At 37.3% G+C, this 19497-nt stretch overlaps 2 protein-coding genes across 3 annotated transcripts; both read left to right on the top strand.

The window, feature by feature from the left end:
• Positions 1-413: 413 nt before the first annotated feature.
• eif3s6ip (eukaryotic translation initiation factor 3, subunit 6 interacting protein) lies at positions 414-9085 on the top strand. 2 transcript variants are annotated; one of them, XM_007238500.4, is made up of 15 exons: positions 414-568; positions 1701-1743; positions 1848-2061; positions 2286-2365; positions 2990-3051; positions 3190-3259; positions 3391-3464; positions 3627-3798; positions 4642-4796; positions 4908-5078; positions 5615-5748; positions 5989-6162; positions 6746-6935; positions 7050-7130; positions 8709-9085. In XM_007238500.4, exons 1-15 carry the CDS (start codon positions 539-541, stop codon positions 8781-8783), a joined length of 1725 nt encoding a protein of 574 aa, XP_007238562.2. In that variant the 5' UTR covers positions 414-538; the 3' UTR covers positions 8784-9085. The 2 variants fall into 2 exon arrangements, with proteins under 2 accessions (XP_007238562.2, XP_049337513.1); XM_049481556.1 differs by lacking the exons at positions 414-568; positions 1701-1743; positions 2286-2365 and having other exon boundaries at positions 1983-2061.
• A 1249-nt stretch (positions 9086-10334) lies between these two features.
• On the top strand, positions 10335-18978 carry dact2 (dishevelled-binding antagonist of beta-catenin 2). The gene is made up of 4 exons (XM_007238501.4): positions 10335-10710; positions 14619-14751; positions 15026-15322; positions 16291-18978. Exons 1-4 carry the CDS (start codon positions 10441-10443, stop codon positions 18231-18233), a joined length of 2643 nt encoding a protein of 880 aa, XP_007238563.3. The 5' UTR covers positions 10335-10440; the 3' UTR covers positions 18234-18978.
• The last annotated feature ends 519 nt before the right edge of the window (positions 18979-19497 follow it).

Here is a 19497-nt window from a genome sequence, read left to right on the forward strand (position 1 = left end):
ACAAAGACGGATAAAATCCAAAAGCAAAATAAATACATGAATAAAAAATAGCTGCAAAGAACAATAAAATAACCAAGTATATATATATATATTTTTAATTTTTTATTTTGACACAAAATTAACTGCATATATATTTTACTGTATTAGTCTTTTTTACATTAACGTTTCTGAATATTGTGTGACTTTTATGATTTTATGTATTTATGTTTGTTTTTTTTGCATGAGTTTAGCGCAAAGAAGCTGGCTTTGTTTCGGCAGGTTCTCGTTGGAATCGTCCGTTCCACCTTAAATAGTGCAGGAGTAACATTTTGGCGCCTCAGGCCTGCACTAACCTCTGCGCTATTTAAGGTGGAACGGACGATTCCAACAAGACCCTGCCGATAATTATTCATACGTGCTTTTATTGTGGCGGAACTTCTTTTTTACTTCCGGAAATTTCTCCCGGCTTTCCTTTCCCTCTCCCCGACTCGTGGTTGTTCTGAACGGGGGATAATCGTGTTGATTTTTAACTGGAGAAGCACGCTTTCACCGATTAAACATGTCTTCTTTCCAGAACGAGGAAGAAGAAGTAAGATTTTAAAGCTCTGTTAAATGTCGATTTCGGCGGCGTTTAGCGAGAAATAAGACTCGTTTTTACCGTGTTAGCTTAGCTAGCTAGTAGCTGCGCTAATATATCTAATATAGCAGCCTGAGCTAACGATCAGTACGGTTAGCCGGGTTAGCGGTGCAGGCCTTTACTCACACTGTGAACCTGGTTATAGACAGTTATAACAGGTTATAAATAATAAACAGTATTTTTAATAATCCAGAGTACGTTAGAAAACAAATAGCTGTATTAAACAGGCATGTAACAGCTGCTTTTGCTCTTTGTGCAGTTCTGGTTAGCAGGTAACGTTACTGAGGGAGTAAACTAGTTTAGATAACTAATATATTCATATATTATATTAAAGGACGAATTCCTGATTGAGATGAAGTTAAAAACACATTTTATGATCAAAATTTAGGTTCTGACTGATAAGATTTAAACTACAATATGTTAGCACAACCTCAGTAATTTTACTTATCGAGAAAAAGCCCATCAATGTAAATGAGCAGTTATGTCAACCATAAAAACACATTTTTTTTATGTATGTATGGTATAAGCTTTTTACATAAATGCCCAGAAAGTTGACCTTAAAACAGCAATTTAAGGAAATAAATATGAATTTAGATATTTTAATATGTATTATTTACAGATGTGTAAAGTAACAAAGTAGAACAGCTTCACAAAAGTACTTAAGATTTAAAAGTGTATTTTACTTAATTGCATATTTTTAATATATTGATTGAATTGCCATTATTTAGAATTGAATACTGAAGCTTTAATAGGTGATGTTCCTCACAATTGTACATTAGGGTTAGACGTTTGTGGAGTCAACCCCTAGAAAATCAGGTGATATATATCCTGTTTTTTTTTTTTTAATAGTTATTAATATGTAGAAACAATAACAGAAATTAATATTTAAAATATTTATTTGTACAATTTAGTATGCACACTATTTCTTTTGTGTTACTCAGGTTAAATCCATTATTTGCCATCATTTAATGCATGCAACTACTTGTGTGTCTTGTACTGTAACTGATCAGTAAACACCTGTTTAAGGTAAATTTCCCCATTTATTATGGTGTCCTTTAATCTTGTTCTCTGTATTGTTCTGCAGTATGATCCCTACAACTACACCAACGACTATGATCTTCACACTGGTGAGTAGTGTCAGTGTATGCAGTCAAAAGAAAGATAGTAAAAATTATGTATCTCTCTTACATTAAAATTCTAAACAATAAATAAAATTCTCTCATGTTTGTAGGTGATCCTAAAGCTGACCTGGCGTTTGAGCGGCAGTACGAGCACCAGCAGACGTACCACGTGATCCCAGAGGTGATTAAGAACTTCCTGCAGTATTTCCATAAGACCATCTCAGACCTGATCGACCAGAAGGTCTATGAGCTGCAGGCCAACCGCGTGTCCAGCGAGAGCATTGAGCAGAAGATCTATGAAATCCAGGACGTCTATGAGAACAGGTACAGATGGTCTTATATAAAATAGTCAGTTAGGCTAAAATGTAGGTTCACTTTCAAGTTAAAATATACTTTTAATTCTCATTACTTCCCTCTGCCTGTCCCTGACAGCATAGAGATGTAGCTTTTCAGGAAAGTTAATCATTTTAAATAGTGATAACCAGTTTGATGTTATAGTTTGAAAGGTCTTAAATTTTATTTGTCTTCTTTGTCTTTGTTTTTAAAAGTTGGAACAAGTTAACAGATCGTTTCTTTAAGACTTCGCCCTGGCCAGAGGCAGAAGCTATTGCCTCATTGGTAGGAAATGGTGAGATGTTTGTTTTTTGTTTGTTTGTTTGTTTAATACAGTTTTAGTGGTGAGTGGGTGGGGGGTTGTTTTCTGTTCATTCTAAATGTTTGCTGTTTTTTTATATAAATGATGCACTGAAACTAAACAAAATGAAATATTGGCTGAAGGCTGAATAATTTAATTTAGTTTTTCGCAAGTTTTCTTAAATTTTGCTGGATTTTTTTAAAGTTGCATTAAATTGCATTAAATTAAATAGCCTAAAAGTATTACTGTCTTACTTTTTCAGAAAACTCTAATACTGAATATTCCCAGCAGGCATACCTACAAAGCCCAGTATTATGGGGTGTAAATTATTTTGTCTTTCAGCTTATTTGTCCTTAAACTTAAAAGTAAAAAAATATTTTATTCCAAGTAATTTTGGAGCGTTTTTGTTGGTTCATTTATCATAACAGTGAAGAGCAACTGCCAGATTCACAATCTCAGAATGTAAAAATTAAATAAACAAATAAAGCTTATGTATGGACATACAAGTTTTTTGTCTGAGAGAAACAATATTAAAGGCTACTTTATTCATTCACTGAGAAATGACTCATTTTGAGGGCTGAGATATTCTCTAACCTACTGCTTTACTTCCTGTTCCAGATGCTGTTTTCTTGATTCTCTACAAGGAGCTGTACTATCGGCACATTTATGCTAAAGTCAGCGTAAGTACATTAAACTCAGTGTGTATCTGAGTTTGTTTGTGTATATATATATATTTTTTTTTCTTTTTTTCTATTAAAAGCTAAATTACGCTTCTCTTATTGTGATTTATGTAAATCTTGTTGTTCTCTGGTTTGTAGGGAGGACCCACACTGGACCAGAGATTTGAATCCTACTACAACTACTGCAATCTATTCAATTACATTCTCAGTAAGTCAACATGTTTAATGTTTATTATATTTGTTTCATGGTTTTAGACGGAAACAGTCAAAGCAAAAAATATTTTATGGTTTGTAAGAACAAAATTTAGGTAATCGATAATGCTGGTTTGTTGTTAATAGATGCTGATGGTCCTGCACCATTGGAGCTTCCCAACCAGTGGCTCTGGGACATTATTGATGAGTTCATCTACCAGGTAAATCAAACAAGTTCTAATACAGCTAATACAGTTTTCCTTGTGTAAATTACTGCAGCCTAGTGAGTTGTTGAGTGTTTAATGTTGTGGATGAACTGTTGATGGCATTGCATAGTGAAAAGTGTCTCACTTTCTTCTCTTTTTACTTCTCTCCCCCTTCAGTTTCAGTCCTTCAGTCAGTACCGCTGTAAAACGGCCAAGAAGTCTGAAGAGGAGATCGAGTTCCTGAGAAACAACCCAAAGATCTGGAACGTGCACAGTGTCCTGAACGTCCTGCATTCACTGGTGGACAAGAGCAACATTAACCGACAGCTCGAGGTTTACACCAGCGGAGGTAAAAAAAAAAAATATATATATATATATATATATATATATATATTAATAATAAATAAAAGTATATTAACTAAAAGAGGGAGAATGTAGGGCTCTTTTATAAATATTACATTGGAGGGGTTATATACAATATTTATCCTAGCATTTTTATTGAACACTGATATTTTAAATCTCTTTATATATAGTGGGAAATATGACTTCAGATCAATAACACCATGAATTGAATAGTTTAATTCAGTTCAGTTTAAAATGATCAAGATTTATTTTAATACGGTTATCCGAGTGGTCCAGTTAACTAAGGTGCTGCCACTATGATCGCTGGTTCGAATCCCGTTCATACATCTTGCTATCAGCTGCCAGAGCCCTGAGAGAGCACAGTTGTTGGCCTTGCTCTCTCTGGGTGGGTACAGTACAGTAGATTGCGCTCTTTTGCTCTTTCTTTCCCCTCATCACTCCTAGGGTGATGTGGATCAGCACAAGGCTGCGTCTGTGAGCTGATGTATCAGAAACAAGTCGCTGTGCTTGTCAATTGTGGAGAAAATGCAATAAAAAAAAGATTTATTTTAATAAATGACTGACATGATATATCATTATATATGAGCTGCTCTGGAAGCTTGCTTGTGTTTTCCAAGTTGCTTAAGAAGTAGGGGTGGAGTTGGTGCTTATTAAATTAAATTAATTTATATTTTTTTATACATGTTTATTATAATAATCATCCTGTTTTTATGTTCTTATGAGTGTCTAGTGTCTGCATTAGTTTTCAATAATTCAATAATTATTCAGCAGTTTCTATCCAGCTCTTTTAGGCTATGTTTAAGCTGTGTGTGTATCTGTGTGCTTGTAGGAGACCCGGAGAGCGTGGCTGGAGAATACGGCCGTCACTCCCTGTATAAGATGCTGGGCTACTTCAGCTTGGTGGGTTTGCTGAGACTGCACTCTCTGCTGGGGGATTATTACCAGGCCATCAAAGTCCTGGAGAACATCGAACTCAACAAGAAGGTAGAAGATCTGTTTCTTTACTAGATGTGATGGTTGTGGTAGTTAAAATGTTTTAAATCTTCTCATATTTCGTTCTCTAAATGCTTATTCTTGCTTCTTTTTTTAACTCAGAGCATGTACTCGCGTGTGCCTGAGTGCCAGATCACAACCTATTACTACGTGGGTTTTGCCTACTTAATGATGCGACGCTACCAGGATGCCATTCGTGTTTTTGCCAACATCCTGCTCTACGTTCAGAGGACCAGGAACATGTTCCAGAGATCCACCTACAAATACGAGATGGTCAGTACACCTACTAATGCTCAAATATTATAGCTTTAATGTTAAGTCTTAATTATTTTAATGTAATTAATGATGTTTAAATAGATTTTATTGTAAGATTTTTTGAAGGAGTGTGTATGTGCAGTCTAAACTGAAATATTTAACTGAAATATTATGTCAAATGCTTAAGATTTAAAGGTTTAAAAATTCTCTTAATTTTTTAAATGTAGAATAGATTTTTGACAATGACCATTTATGTTTAACTTTATACATAATTGTAATACAGGAACAATTGTAAAAAAAAAACAATTATGACCTATAATGATGCTACAGTTTTTCTTTAACACATTACTTTTAAAGAGTAGTGAACTTTTTGAATATTATGTAGTTAGATTTGTAATATAATGCTAACATATCCTAAACTAATTAAACTAAATTATGCAAACCCCTTTTTTAAACAGTAGAATCATTTGTAGGTTATGCTAATAGCATTATTAGTAGTAGTTTTGGTTTATTTATTTTTTAAAAACCTGTTTTCTGTGTTGTATATTTTTTAGATTAACAAGCAGAATGAGCAGATGCATGGGCTGCTGGCCATCGCTCTGACCATGTACCCCATGCGCATCGACGAGAGCATCCACACACAGCTCAGAGAGAAATACGGAGACAAGATGCTGCGCATGCAGAAAGGGTGAGACGTGTGATTTGCTATTGTAGTATAGGAGTGTGATACTGTATCAGACACAATAATATTGTTTTTGAAACAGTACAGATGTATATAATAATAGAGGCGTTTTCTTCTGTTATTTACTGTGAATCTTTAAGGGATTTTTTGGAATGTGTAATTGCTTGCAGTTTATTTGCATGAGCTCCATTGATTTGATTTGAATGCTGTTCTATAACTTAACGTTTTGCCTCCTGTTCGTAACAGAGATCTGCAGGTCTTTGAGGAGCTGTTCAGCTTTGCCTGTCCCAAGTTCCTGTCTCCTGTTGTGCCCAACTATGACAACGTCCATCCCAACTACCATAAAGAACCATTCCAGCAGCAGCTCAAAGTTTTTGCAGAGGAAGTGCAGCAGCAGGCGCAGCTCTCCACCATCCGCAGGTTTGTGTCTGTTTATTCAATTCAGTTCATATTCTGTGAATAGCTGGACAGAGCATCGTCTCTCAAAAGTGAAGCCACCACAGGTCCACGCCTCTTATGAGCAGCACCACTGAGATGCTGATTGTTATGGCGACACAGTGGCAAGGAAAAAACGTTACCGTCATGTGGTTAAATATATGTTGAGCTTCCGCTTAGGGAGAATCACTTAAATCTGATATCTGAGAGATGGTGTGGTTTGTTGCTTAAAATTATATATATATACTTTTTTTTTTTTTTTTTTTTTTTTTTGAGTGGCTCTTGTCTGCAGTTGTAGCTGAGTTTGCCCATTATATTTATAGTAAAAGTTTGGACACACTTTGAAATCTTATAAAATCAAATATCAGTGACACAAAATGCATTTAAATGGCAGTTTATTCAGTGTTTTTTTCCCCTACAAAAATAGCTGTCAGAACCGGTTTAAAGCTCCAGTTTAATAAAGAGAACTTTGTAGATTAAGAGAGACTTTTCTTTGCTTGTTATTTTATCACTGATTTCTAAACAGCTCTTTATTTTTCTGCGTTTTTTCTGTTTCTGTCTCCTTCAGTTTTCTGAAGCTCTACACCACCATGCCTGTGGCTAAGCTGGCCGGCTTTTTGGACATGACTGAGCAGGAGTTCAGGATCCAGTTGCTTGTTTTTAAACACAAGATGAAGAATCTGGTCTGGACCAGTGGCATCTCTGCTCTGGACGGAGAGTTCCAGTCTGCCTCTGAGGTCGACTTCTACATTGATAAGGTGTGTGTCTGTATACACTGATTAATATACTGAATATGATGGTGTTGAGTTTATATTTCAGTTTAATTCTTATCGAGGTTTTAATGTGTAGTATCTACTCTAATTTCTCTTCAGGACATGATCCACATCGCAGACACCAAGGTAGCCCGCCGTTATGGAGACTTCTTCATCCGACAGATCCACAAGTTTGAAGAGGTAAGAGCTTAAGAACAGCCCTTTTCACATATAACATCATTGACAAATTATTTAGCATTAATATATATATATTTTTTTTAGCCAGATAACAAACTTCACCATTCACAGCTTAAAAAACAAAGCATAATTTTCTCTATGGTCACAAATATAAAAAATAAACTAAACAGAAAAGTCTTGTAGTGTAGTGTTCCTGGTAGTTGTTTATTTCCAGAGGAGAACTGCAGAATGAACTGCTGTAAAGGACCTATAGAGTATCCAGGACTCATTCATGTACATGGAAAAAGAAGCAAGTTATGTCGGTTTTAATTCCACCAAAAAAAAACACAAATTGCTTTGAAAGTTTTATAAAAATCCAAACCTTTAATGGATCAGAGCTGTTTTGCTGGTACAAAATCTTGGGTTTAATGTTATGGCTGATGGGTGCAGGTAGGTAGACTCGTCTGGACGTATTCCAGCTGTGAAGAATTGTGGGAACGTTGTGTGGACACCTTTTAAATGCACACGCAGCAATTAACACATGATTCACTCTCATTTTAATCCCTAAAGAGTCATCTGAATATTAAAATGACCAAGACTGTCTTAAAATGTTCAGTACTTTTCAATGTACTGTGTTCATATATGCACTTCAAACATACTACAAATAAATATCGTAAAAAAATGTGTTTATTCCTGAATAAATAAATATGTGTTTATTCCTGATGGTATTTTTCACTGTTGTTAAATGCTGGTAACTTTTTTTTATTATTATTAATAATTACTATGAATAAAACATGTAATTAGACAGTATTATAGTAACACAACCACAAATGGAGAGTGTATTAAACTTAAAACAATCTGAATTTATCATTAAAACTGAAGGTAGCAAACATGGAAAATACGAACACAAATAAGTGTAGGCTGTTTTGTAATTTCATTAATCCAAATTGTGCAATTATTGTGCAAAAATGCTAATCTTACTCATCTATCTATAACACAAAAAAACACCTAAAAGATCATGATGTTTTTATTACTTTTTACCCTTGTCCTGAAAATCAGATCATTTTTAATAACACTTTTATGACCCTATTTTTATGCAGAAAACCATGAAATTGTGATTCACATACTTTTTCTTGCCACTTTGTAAAAAAAAAAAAAGACTGACCAATATCTGTAGCACAGTAACACACAATTAATGTGCTCTTTAAGTTTCTTACATAAAGTGTTTTAGAACAATCATTATTATTATTGTTATTATTATTATCAATGTTTATTTATTTATTTTTACGGCATAACTTTTTTTTTTTTTTTATGTCCACTACCGCATGAGTATCATAATTTCTTGTAGACTATAGACTAAAAATATAATCCTGTGTCACATGATTCTACACGTTTATTCTCTGGCACTTTGTTTCATTTTAAAATCGGTCATCATAAATGTTAAGTTTTGTCTGAACAGCTTTGTGTTTATTCCTAATTCAGTTAGAATTAAATTTTTTGGCCAGTTTCACACATCTGCTATATGCATGTGAGGATTTCTCATAGCGTAATGCTTTTTTAAGATCTGATTTTTAATAAACTTGTCTGTCTGTGTGGTTGCAGCTGAACCGCACCCTGAAGAAGATGAGCGCCTCTGGCTCCTCGACCTCCAGCACCAGCACGGCCCGGGCCACATAAAGCCCGTCACCTCATCAGCAGCTTCTCTGAGGTTCCACCAGCCATCTGGACCCGGTTTACTGAAGCGGCGTAGAGTAGTTCTGATAATCGTTCTGGTGACTGGTGTTGCTTTGAACCCTCGACCACCGAATGATGATCGATACCCTGCGAAGATCCAGTGCTCCATTTCTCTCTCTCTGACTAACTTATCAGGGGCAAACCCTTTTCTATCCATAAACCAACCAGGGCCAATTAAATTCTATTAATGCTGAAGCTTTTTTTGTAGATTAAAAAAGATGAATAAACGTTGATGTGGTGAAGCATTGCCTGACTGTTCATTTTCATGTTTCTTACCTTTCAGCTAATTCTGAACAATGACAGAGCATCTAAGCTATTGTCTGCGTTTTATAGTTATACCAGTGATTGTGTTACATGTGCTCCTTTTTACTTTCAGCTTTTCACAATCATTGTTCAAACACTAGAGGTCACCAGTGTAAAAGTGTGAGCTTATTCTGCACTCTACATTTCGCAGCAGTAAATTACCAGCATAGGTTACACAGGCAGTGTTTCCATTTACCAGGCTGTCTTTTGTCATATTTAATTATTATTATTCTTTTTATCAGATTTAAGTCATATATGGGCCTAGATCTTATAAGTATGCAATTCTGGAAGCATGTGGCAAGAAAATGAATGAATAAATCAGATATTCTTTTTTTTTTGCAAGTATGCATGCACTTTGTGATTATCAGCATCAGCAGCATGGCAAAGCAGCAACGTAGAGGACATGTATTAATATATACATGATTCATTCAAATACACATACAATTTGAATCTGTTTTCTATAAACTTACAGATTCAAAATAAATCTTTTCTCAGGGTTGTTTTTGCATGTTGTAAAGAAAAATTGGAAATATATCTCAGATTTTCAACATTGACATTTCTGAAAATATATATATTTTTCAGTTTCCCTAAAATTCTGTTGGCAGAAGGCAGAAATGAAAAAATGAGAACCCATTTTTTCTGTACTTCACAAAATGCAAACAAACAAACAAAATGTTTGAATCCATTATTTCAGTTTTTTCTTGTTCACTTCTAGTACAAAAAAAAACATCTTTTTATAACAAAAAGTGGAAATTGACATTTTGAAAAAAAAAAATATTTTTTATTTTCCCTGAAATTCTGTCAAAGGCAGCAATGAAAAAAATAAAATTGGGAAGTTTCATGAAAAATGATTTCTCCTGTACTATACAAAATGAAAAAAAAAAATCTCTTTTTTTAATGCCCAATTTTCTATTTTTGAATTTAGCCTCAAATACTGACCCTGTAGCATAAAAACTCCTGTATATAATCAGGTATATAGGTGTATAAATGATTATATTGGTTAAAGACAGACATAAGTCTCAACACCAGCGTCCGACGGAGTGTGGGCGGAGCTTACAGCTTCTAACTAACGGCTCATCCAATAAGAAGGCTCATTAGTAGAATATTAATTTTACAGACCAATGGTTGTTCAGTATACCCGCGGTGTTTACATGTGGGCGGAGCTTGTTCTCAGTGTGATCAGTGTCAGTCAGGCTGCTCGGTGATTCCGGCTGGAGCTCGGAGCGCGCGGAGCTGCGGGAAGAGTCTCGGTGTTTCCGGATGATGTGAAACTTCCACACCGCCGTATTTAAACACAATGCTGAACAGAAAAGTAGCCGGAGCGGAGCTGCTGAGCGCGGCCGCGGGGGTGGACCGAGGCCGGGTGGGGGAGAGGCTGCAGGCGGCGCTGGCCGGGCTGCAGGAGCTTCACCACCTGCGGGAGAAGCAGAGCGACATGGTCCGCTGGGCGCTGCGGCTGGACCGGGAGCAGCCCGCCAGCTCCCCCGCTGTAAACCCCCGAGACTCGGACTCCAGCAGCGAGGAGCAGCGTCTCGAGGCCACGCTTACTGCCCTTAAACAGCAACTGGTGAGAAACAAACACTTTATTTCTGGGTTTTTTTGTTGGGTTTGTAGTTTATTTTTTTTCTTTTTAGTGCAAAAAAAATGTATCTGAAGTAGTTTAAGTGTATTAGTGACAATAACAGCACATAAATGCACACTTTTTATATTAGATGAATTTGGTGTCTTAATTATGTTCCACCTTAAATATTTTAATATTAATTTAAATACGTTAAATTGTTTAGCATTTACAGTCTAGCGCTTCATTATAGTGGAAATATTCAGCACTTTATATATATATATATATATATATATATATATATATATATATATATATATATATATGTAATAAAACATAAAAACTGGATTAACATACAAAAAAAAGTAAAACGTACATTTATAAATTTATAAATATATTTGAAAGTGTATGATAATGCCTGTAAATAATAAAATGTTATCACTAATGCACCAATGCACTGCAGTTGTTGAAATGCATTGTATTTTGTGTATTCTGTGTACATAGTGAAATGTAAAATATATATATTTTATTGTTATTTTTTTGTTAGTATACAAACATTCCTGTTTTTATGCGAGCACAATTTTGGGTTGTTAATTCCGTCCCACCTTAAATTCTTAAACAGTTCAGTAGCTACATACTTGTGACATCACACGCGTTCTATTAGAACTGATTAATTTTTTTAAGGTGGAACTGAAAATAGTAAAAACAATGTCAGCACTTTTTATGATTATTTTTTATTATTATGTGACACCGATACTGATCCTCTGCTCCAGTTGTTTTTGGTGGCTGGAGATGGTGAAGGCTCATAAATCAGTGTTCACTGTAGGGGGTTGGGGGGGGGGGTGGATGGGCCAGGTGGAGGAGGAGGTGGGGATGGAGGAGGTGGTGGAGGACTGGGGGGGGGGAGGGGGGGTGAGTTTCCGTCTCTGATGATTAACCCAGTTTAATGAGAATGGACACAGAGAGCTGACCCGGTTGGCTGCACGGGTTTGACCCCTCAGTGGCCCTTAGATGAGGCTTGAAGCTTTAGTGAGCTCCTGGTCTGGAGAAGAAGGATTTCTCCTTGTTTTAATCCCAGTTAAATTAGAAATAATAAAAATTGTCTCAATTAATTTTTTTAGAAAGGTCTAGAGGGTGTCCTGATCTCATGATTAGAATGTCATGAGCGTGCTCCCAGTGGTGAAAAGTGTCCCAGTTGGTCATAATGAAAAGGCTGTTATTCTATGATCTATTTGATCTAGTCTAATGCATTAAGCAGGGAGTAAGGAGACAGATAGGGGTCTTCCAGAGGTCACATTTCCTTTCATTGACTAAATATCATTAACACTGGTTCCTCTTAAATTGGCGACTCCAGCATTAGGATGCATAAACATGACTAAGGCTGCACAGTATTGGAAAAAATTGACATTGTGATCATTTGTTTTCTTGTATATTCAAGAGCATTACAAGTATGTTCAGTTAGGTAAAGAATACTAAAATTGCATTTTGTATTTAAAATACAAATGAATTACTGCTTAAAGTGCACTTTAGTGTAGTTTTTTCCAATGGAAATTAAGGTGTACACAATATGCAAAGTAGTACATTTACAATATACTTTAAAGGTATTAAAAAGTGATGTTAAAAAAAAACATGCATAAATGTACTTAAGTTAGAAGTGCTTTTAAGTTGTGTTTTTTACATATATATATATATATATATGTACGGTATATGTGTATGTGTGTGTGTATATAGCTTAATTCTTTTCAATGTTAAGCATACTTTTAAAAAACTTTTCAATACTTTTTTGCATTTTTCTTTTACAAGAGAAAACAATGCAGGAATTATCACCAGATACTTTAGCTGATTTTCCTCAGTGACTCAACATGTTATGATATTAATACAGCTGTATGTGAATCTAAGATTAAGTAAAAAAAAAAAAAAAAAACACATAATGCAATTTGACTGTTGTGACTGTATGCACATTGTGATGCCGATGTTGAAGCAATATATTATTCTCATACCGACTCATTCATTTAAAACACAGTGGGCAGTATTGAGGTCAACAAAAATGATGAAGTTTATATCAATATATATTGGATATTGGATCAGTCAATAACAATCATAGCGACGTGCCTAGCTATTAGTTATTGAATGCTTTGGATGTTCTTGGTTTGAATCATCACCTCTGTGAACTGTTCTCTCATTTTAAGCAGAGTGAATAAGAAGTCTCTCTGAATTCATTTTAAGGCTTAAAACCTAAAATTTGAAACCATATCACTGTGAATATTTCAGGAAAACGCCAGAGGTGTGGAAGAATCCCAGAAATATCGATATCTGGCAGAGAATTGAAACTGCTTATATGATTTTACAAGGTCTCATGTTGTTTTCAATAGATCTAAATGGGAAAACATGGAGAAACATGATGTTCTCTATCCAGATTTGTGTTAATTAGACCCAAAAAGATCAATATTTCAGTTATGATTTCGACATATTGGTATTATTTGCTCAGATTAAGACGAGTATGTTGAGAAACCCAGCTGTCTGTTTTGAGTCTGTGGTGGAATCCAGGGGTTACGGTCAGATCACGCCGGTTCAATATTTGGCTTGGTCTTGTATTGCCTTGTGTTTGAGGAAACAATGGCCTCTGGTTCTCTGCGGGGGAGATGAGTAAACCTACAGCACCGCTCCCCCTCAGGCCTTCCCTTGTCCTTGCTCGGTTAATGGTCAACTACACTCCCTCTTTCTTCTTTCCTCCTTTCCTTCCCCCTGAACATCGTATAACTGCAGGAGACCTGTGTCATTCATTAAAGATCTCTAAGCAGCTGTTTCCATTGTTTCCTCTTTTCACCAATAGACTGGTTTTAGAGTGGGGTTTCTTGTGTCATTCATGATTGACTTGAGTTACTAGACCAGGTTCCCCTTTAGTTCTGGATCTGGGATTGCAGTGGCCTTCCTGGTTTAGTGTTTTCCGTGCTTGAATCAGGTGTGTTGGAGCAGAGGAACTTTACTACTTTAACTTTAGTCCAGGGGTGTCCAGTCTTCTCTCCAACAGTGCTGGTGTTGCTGCAGGTTTTTTATTGCAGTCAGCTAAAAGCATGCCCTGCACTTTTAACCACCAGAAATAACTTTTATAACTATTTGAAAAAGATTCCACCAGCTAAAATACTAAATTTTTTGGAAGTCCTTAATATGAAGACACTGATTTAAGCCTGTGATTCTCAAGTTATGAACATTGTTGATGCCATAAAATAGCCAACATGTTGCTGATATGGCACAAAACCCAAACAAACAAACAAACAGAATCCTCTGAGACGGGATTATTTTCCTTATCCGTCTCTGGAATACCATCAATGACAATATTAGTCCTCCTAGCTTGGTTCTCAAGAAAGTCAGCCTTTAGAATCCAGTATTAGCACGGATTCTGCCAGTTTGTCTGTATCTGATTATTGTGCTTTCATGTTTGACTGGAATCCTTTGTTAGCATTTTTAAGATCTCTTTTTGGGAAAACTCCAGACTTCAAGCAATTCCATTACTTCCTTTAACAACTCATCAATCCTCTTATTGGCTGTATCCATTATGGTATAAACATATGGTATAAGCATTAAAATTGCTCTCTTGCAGCTGTAAAATGTCTTTATAAACATTTTTTTGTCTTTGTCCTTCCCATTAGCCATTTGGTCTTAGGCCCAAATATCACAAACAGAAAATTATAAAGTCCAAGACTAATGATTGACTATAATGCTACACCCCAATAATTACTGTCCTTTTAGTAGAATTAAGGATGTTTGAGATTTTTGCGGATTTAATTCATCAGTTTAGCAGACCCATCACAAACACAAGATAACGTCCTGTAAAGGTCTTGAGGGTAACATCCATTTGGGCTATTATCATGAGATATCCCAAGAAAGTGATCAACATATACGTACTTTTTCTGTAGACGCGTCTCCGCAGACAGGATGTTGGACTGAAGACGCACCTGCAGCAGCTGGATCAGCAGATCAGTGAGCTCAAACTGGACGTATGTAAAGCTTCTGCTGAACATCTGGAGAGTGACAGCAGACCCAGCTCAGGTGAGCAGCGGAGTTCACAAACATTACATTACATTACATTATATTACATTACATTCAATTACAGAGTACAAATACTTCTTTGTTCTGCTCCTCAGTCTTAAGTTTGATAGTATTTTCTAAATAATAAGTTTTAATTTAATTGTAAGCATTGCATCAGGAGGTAAAATTAGGTATTCAGGAAGTACAGAAATAAATTGAATAATATTTTCACCGAAAATCTGATTTCAGTAATCTATTATCTATCGCTAATAATGGACTTTTCTTTCTTCTTTAGGATTCTACGAGCTCAGTGATGGTGGTTTGGGCTCTCTGTCCAACTCCTGCACGTCTCTCTACAGCGAGTGCCTCTCATCCTCATCCCAAGCCAGTTTACTGCCTCTCTCCTCACTTCCCTCTGCACCCCATGCTGTTCTCCTTCCTGCTCAGGCCGAGGTCTCGCGCCGGCGCTCTGCTGACGAGTCCACAGCTCAGCCCGATGCGCCGCGAGGGCCGGGAGTTCGGCTGGGAAGCAGCGGGATCCGGACAACATCAGTCAGCTCAGAACGAGCCAGACAGAGACCTGTCTCAACAGGTGAGTGTGGACTTTTAAATCACTGCCCAGATTATGTCTTTGCTTCATCAGCTCCCAACACACTTAAGCCAAACAACCAAGACTTAAAGAGTATGAATGCACAATTAGCAAGTTATTCCAGTCATAAATGTAAGGCAAGTTTATTTATATAATACCTTTCATTGTGCTTTACAAATTAGAAAATGCAAAGAGAAGTTAAACTCTGCACTAACTGACCAGTTCCTGATGTTAAATGGCTCTATGGCTGTACTTTAAAAAATTGCAAAAGATACTAGAAAAAGCTGTATGGCAAGGCAAGTTTATTTATAAAGCACCTTTCATACACAACGGTCATTTAAAGTGCTTTACGAATTAGAAAATACACAGAGAAGTCAATTTAAAAAAAACATGTAAAAGAATAACAGTAAAAATGGAAATATAAACTAAAATAAGAATAAAGCATGATAGATTCAGACATGATTAAAACAAAGAGAAGTAAAATTTAAATACATGTAAAAGAACAACAAAGAATTGGAATAAAAAGATAAAGATAAAATAAAAATAAAGCATGATACAAAAGTAACGTTACAGAATAAAAGTGGGGCGGAGCTGCAGTGGTTTAATCTGAGCTGAAGGCCTGATCAAACATGTAGGTTGGTAGTGCTAATCATCCAAATAATGAGCTCAGATACTGCAGCTCGAAAACGTCCAAAAATGAAAGAAATATGAAATATATGAAAGATAGCTGAGATAGCAGAGCTAAGTAGAGAAGTGTGTTGAAGGGTGAATGGAACAGACACAGGAAGAGATGTACCTTTCAGGCTAAGCTAACGTTACTATACTAGTCCTGTACAGCTTGAATCTTTTTGAGCTGGAAAACAGCAAGTTGGCTTTTGAGTGAACCTCTATGTTAATGCTGTAAATAAGACATAAATATAATAAATGGTGCCGTTTTGTTAATAAATGCTTTTTCTCATTTATAATCACAGGTGATCTTGATCGAGTCATTAACCCTGGTTTTGGATACTGTAAACCAGTTGACATGAAGACCTCTGCCGTGTGCAGAAACCTCTGCAATCCCACGCTGGACACCAAATTTCAGAGCAACCTCGTGTCCCGCAATGGCATGGAAGTGTACCGCTACCCCAGCCCCCTGCACGCAGTGGCCCTGCAAAGTCCCATCTTCTCTCTTAGTGGAGATCAGGAAACACCGGTGGGCTCTGAGGCCCAAGAGAACCCTGTAGAAGTGGGACTTATGGAGGACACTCTATCCAAGCAGGACTTATCCGCCTCCAGACCTGTAGGTTACATCGTCAAACTGGTCCAGCGCAGCTCCGGTAAGATGAACCTCCAGAGAGAGCTGAGTACAGAAAAGCTCTATACCTCCTGTAGTGACACCCAGGGTCCTGGATTAATTGGTTCCAGAGCTCAAGTTGGGAACTATGGGCCCGTGACTGTAGCTGAAGTGCAGGGTGGCCTACAGCAGAAAACGTTGTACCTGGAGAATCCAGTAGACTCTGGAAAATATTCACCAGCAAGAACTAGTGGACAGGAGCAAATGATCTCCTGTCCTCAAATGATTAGTGATGGGTTTGAAGAATCCAAACCTGTGTGCCAATTTCGATGCCCAACAGGCGCGATGAACCACAGACCTGGTGTTCTGATGGGTCCTACGTTTAAAGTCAGGGAAAAAACTGAGGACCAAAAGCAAAGCACTCTGTTTCACCATAATAAAAATAATAAAGATGACTTTAAGGCTACAGCCACAGTCTCCAAGCCTTCAGAGAGCAGACTCAGCCTGATCTCCTCCAGCAACGATGAGAACAGAAGCAGTGACGGAAGTCACCAGAGGACTGGGCAGTCCGAATTCGTCCATGCCCAGTTTGTGCCCGCAGGGTCTCAGAGGGTGAAGGTGCATCAAGAAGAGAAGAAAACGAAGGCTGTAAAACTACGGAAGAGAGGAAATGAAAAACCTCCAGGCAAGAAACACCAACAAAGACACTCCTTACGAGAGCTGGAGAAGGACAGAGGATGCCACGTTAAAATACGTGGAGAAACGAGAGACACAAAGCAGATCAGTGGTCGCCTGAGAGAGGCCCGGGTTCGATCTTGCTCAGAGTCTAGTCTTCTTGGACCTGGAAATCCATGTGCTTCTTCTTCTACTACTACTAATGCTCACCTTCAGTCCAGCCAGCCTCAGCAGAGGTCTAGCAAACCTCGCAAGACCTCCCAAGTACCCGATCTGGGCAACTCTTCTTCTGTTTGTCAGTCGAGAAGGAAACCGAACTCTCGAAAGTGGCCTTCTGCCTCAGAGATCCAGCTGCCCCCCCACCCTTTACAAACCCACCACCAAAGATCCAGAGAGGCACCCACCCACAGACTCGCAGGCCTTTGCCCACAAAAGCCAGGCATGAGACCCCACTCAGGACATTGGGGTGGCGTTCCTCATCCAATCCAACCACCTTTTTCCTCGTCTTCTTCCTCCTACTTCAACAACATGAACCTCAGGTACCCACCAGCACCTGCTTGTACCCGCTACCCCCCGAGGTGCGAGTCCGAGTTCTCCGAGTACTCGGCTGAGTGCGCCTCCCTGTTCCACTCCACCATCGCCGAGAGCAGCGAGGGCGAGCTGAGTGACTTCACCGCTAATCGATTCGGGGACAGCGAATCCAGCCAGGGCTCTCGAACCGCCTCCGACTCGGACAGCAGCCTGTCCCTCGATGAGGAAGACATTTTGGAGGAAGAGGAGGATGAAGGAGATCTGGTGTGGGCTGAGGCAGCTGTAGGCCCGACAGCAGCTGGGCTTTCCCTGCAGAATCAGCATCCCCCCCGACCTGAGCCGGTGGCGTGCCGAATCAAAGCCTCCAGAGCCCTGAAGAAGAAGATCCGCCGTTTCCAACCAGCTTCACTTAAAGTCATGACTTTAGTGTAGAAATCCTGTCCGGTCTGGATCTTCTGCTTGCAGTATTTTTATTTGAGACTCTCAGAGGCGTTTCTCAGGCCTGGTCTGGTGCATTCCTGCCATGGTCTTACTTTAGGATCTGCTCTGCACTAAAAACACACACATTTCAACCCAAGGATTGCTTGTTAAATAAAACTGGAGCAAAGAAATGTGCCAAAATGTGCACAGTATCACCATTTGGACTGCCACTCCCATGCTGTGCACAAATCTTAAAAATATCTTACCTTTTTTTTTTTTTTTTGTCCAGTGCACAATTCTGTTCAAATTTCCGTGATGCACAATAATTATTGTGATATTTTGCAGCAGATTCTTAAAGAATACCATTCAAAGTAATACAGCTTAACCAAATAGTACATTACATTTTGTAATGGAACTCTTATTAATAGTGACAATATTAAGATTTTAAAATGTGTGTAATGATACAACAAAATATTATCCATCACATTGCCCACCTTTACCCTGCCTTCACTTCATCTGAAGTAATTCCATACTGTATATCGTACTAACCCAAAGACAAAAATCCCGAAAGTGAAGAGATGCGGAACATGTATATGCAGAATGTACTCTGTAAATATATTTTTGAATATATCACCAAAAACATTTCATTTTTTTTGTCAAAATTCATTCTTTTGTGTAATATTTTGTTTTGCACATTGATTTATAGCTATGCATCTTATTATCTTTGCAAAATAAATGCTATTTAATATTCCAACAAGTTTTTAGTGTCTGTGAATTTGTGCTTCCATATTCCTGATGGCTTTCTGACCTGTAGGTAAAGGAAATGTACATTTATCTGTTTTTGTTGTATAGTATGAGTATATGAGAGCACTTAAAAATGATGAGTTTCTTTGATTTTACCAAATTAAAAAACCTCTGGAATATAATCAAGAGGAAGATGGATGATCACAAACCATCAAACCATCAAACTGAACTGCTTGAATTTTTGCACCAGGAGTAAAGCAGCATAAAGTTATCCAAAAGCAGTGTGTAAGACTGGTGGAGGAGAACATGATGCCAAGATGCATGAAAAAAAAACTGTGATTAAAAACCATCAGGATTATTCCACCAAATATTGATTATTTCTGAACTCTTAAAACTTTATGAATATGAACTTGTTTTCTTTGCATTATTTAAGTCTAAAACAAAAAAAGGCCATTTCTCATTTTCTGTAAATAAATGCTCTAAATGAGAATATATTTATTTGTAATTTGGGAGAAATGTTGTCTGTAGTTTA

This window comes from Astyanax mexicanus, chromosome 7, assembly GCF_023375975.1.
Source record: "Astyanax mexicanus isolate ESR-SI-001 chromosome 7, AstMex3_surface, whole genome shotgun sequence".
In the NCBI taxonomy this organism is placed as follows: domain Eukaryota; kingdom Metazoa; phylum Chordata; class Actinopteri; order Characiformes; family Acestrorhamphidae; genus Astyanax; species Astyanax mexicanus.